At 23.8% G+C, this 2,454-nt stretch overlaps 1 protein-coding gene across 1 annotated transcript; it reads left to right on the top strand.

Annotated features, from left to right (window-relative positions):
- The first annotated feature begins 927 nt into the window (after positions 1-927).
- On the top strand, positions 928-1,948 carry LOC134833762 (uncharacterized). Its single transcript, XM_063848202.1, has 2 exons — positions 928-1,105; positions 1,645-1,948. Exons 1-2 carry the CDS (start codon positions 928-930, stop codon positions 1,923-1,925), a joined length of 459 nt encoding a protein of 152 aa, XP_063704272.1. The 3' UTR covers positions 1,926-1,948.
- Positions 1,949-2,454: the final 506 nt, after the last annotated feature.

Here is a 2,454-nt window from a genome sequence, read left to right as displayed (position 1 = left end):
TTTAGTAAAATAAAAAAAAAATAAAATTTTAATTTTTTTAAAAAATTAAATAAATTTAATAAAATAAAATTATTATTATTTTTAATAAAATAAAATTATTATTATTTTTAATGAAATAAAATTAAAAAAAATAATTAGGTATAAAAAATTAAAATTAATTAAATTAAATTTAAAAAATATTTTACTTATTTTTAAATTGAAATTTTTAATTAAAAATATTTTAATATTAAATTTTTATTCATTAATTAATTTAATTTAAAATTAAATTTTTATGAAAAAAAAATAAAAATTTTCAATTTTGAGAAATTAATTTTTTTTATACAGACAGACCTCAAGATTTGTACAAATAAAAATTTTCATGAAAATGTGATAAGAGAAAAAAAAATAATATAATAGAAAAGGAATTAAAACTTACCAAGCTCCTCCGTACGTGCTTCGTTAAATAATTATTTCATAAAAATGAAATACGGATCAATATCTTTTTCCTCTTCCTTCAATATCTATCGACTGACTTTTATGATTCATCTCTCAATATTTTGCTATCTTAATTAACTAAAACTAAAAAATAAAAACTGTTATCTGCTTAACGATGACGACATTGATTTCAAACTTTTATGACTAATCATCCAAAATCATTCAAACGATTACAGAGAAAGGCTTAGATTGTAATTAGAAGATAAAAAATTTCGATTTAGAAGTAATTTTAAAGCAAAAATTACTTACCGAGGAAATTTTACGACCTCCATAAAAATCGTGAAATTTGTGATAATTTTTATCTTCTGTATCTTCTTCTAGATTTTTTGTTTGTTTAATTTGAACACCTGTGCCAAAAAATTTGTCTTATCAACTTTGGCGATCGGATTTGTAGATTAAGATCACGTTTTTGTATAAATAACGTCGCATTTGCACAGTTTGCAGTCATTCAAGATGTTTCGTTTGTTACTTGTAGTTCTCTTACCTGCATTCGCTTTAGCTACTGAAGGCATTGTTCCATGTAGCAATGGAGCTCCCATGCCGAATAAAGTTCATGTAGATAATTGTGAGAAAGTTCCTTGCATTTTGCCACGCGGAGATCATTTGACTTCTATCATCGATTTTGAGAGTCGTAAGTACCTTAAAAATTTTTTAAAAATTTATTAAATATTTTTAGTTTTATAAAAATGTTAATTTAAAAAAAAATTAGTTTTTAAAAAACAAAAAAAAAAAATTAAAAAAAAATTAATTTAAAAAAAAATATTTTAAAGTTAAAAAAAAATTTTTTTTAAAAAAAAATTAATTGTTTAAAAAAAATTAATTTTGAAATTAATAATTAATTATTTTTAAATTTTAATCTTTTTAAAATTATTTATTTTCAAATTTGATTTTTTTTAAATTATTTTTTAATTTAAAAAAAATTTTTTTTAATTTTATTATTTTTTTAATAAAAATATAAATAATAATTAAATTTTAATTTATAAAAAAAAAATTTTTTTTAAAATTTTTATTTTTAAAATTTTAATTTTTTAAAAATTTTTTTTTAATTATTTTTTTTTTAAATTTTATTTTTTTTTTAAATTTTATTTTTTTTTAAATTTTAATTAAATTTTTAAATTAAAATTTTAATTTTAAAATTTAATTTTTTTTTAAATTTTATTTTTTTTTCAGCTTCTTACTCTGAAACCCTGACTCTTAAAAACACATGGCGCGAAATAGCTTCTGGCTTAACAGGAGAATTCCCGTTTCCATCGAGCATCAAGAACGCTTGTAACCATTTGTTGAACGCAGCTTGTCCCGTATACCCTTCCGAAGACATTTCCTACAACTTGACGATGCCCGTTTTGAAGTTGTATCCGCCAAAGTTGGATCTGGACTTGCAAATTTCCGTATGGAATGACGATGGCGAAGCTGCCTTCTGTTTCAACATCTTGGCACGAACATCTAGTTAAGGAAGCGAAAATAAATATCTAATTTTCAGACTTTGACATTTTTTCTCTCTGTGTCTCTATCTGACCCAATCTACTCGTGCATCTCGAAATAATGGGGATTTATTTTGTGACATTTCTTTTTATTAGAAGGACTCACGACGCAAGATAAGCCATCAACAACGACGAATATCCAATCTCACTCCATTTGGTTCGAGGAAGATGAGAAAAATCCACTTGAAAGATAAATCAATCGTACAAGGATTTAAAATGTAATAACGTTTCGATGAGCAATTCAATATTGTAACAGATATTTCTTCCCATCTCTCTCTCTCGTTACGGATAGATTACTTAACCAACTGTGGTGCCTTGAATCTCTTACTTTGCCTCACAAAAAGACATTGTCTTTGCCCGAAAAAGCAAACATTGACATTTATAATTTATTCTTGATAAATTTGGGGTTTTCTTTGATCAATGTGCCACAGAGATCAAGAGAAAGATCCGAGAGACGTGTAATTTGGCAAAACTGGATTCTGAAAAGGATTCAAATGGA

The sequence above is a fragment of the Culicoides brevitarsis genome, chromosome 3, assembly GCF_036172545.1.
Source record: "Culicoides brevitarsis isolate CSIRO-B50_1 chromosome 3, AGI_CSIRO_Cbre_v1, whole genome shotgun sequence".
Taxonomy (NCBI): domain Eukaryota; kingdom Metazoa; phylum Arthropoda; class Insecta; order Diptera; family Ceratopogonidae; genus Culicoides; species Culicoides brevitarsis.
This window is presented reverse-complemented; position numbering and strand designations above follow the sequence as displayed.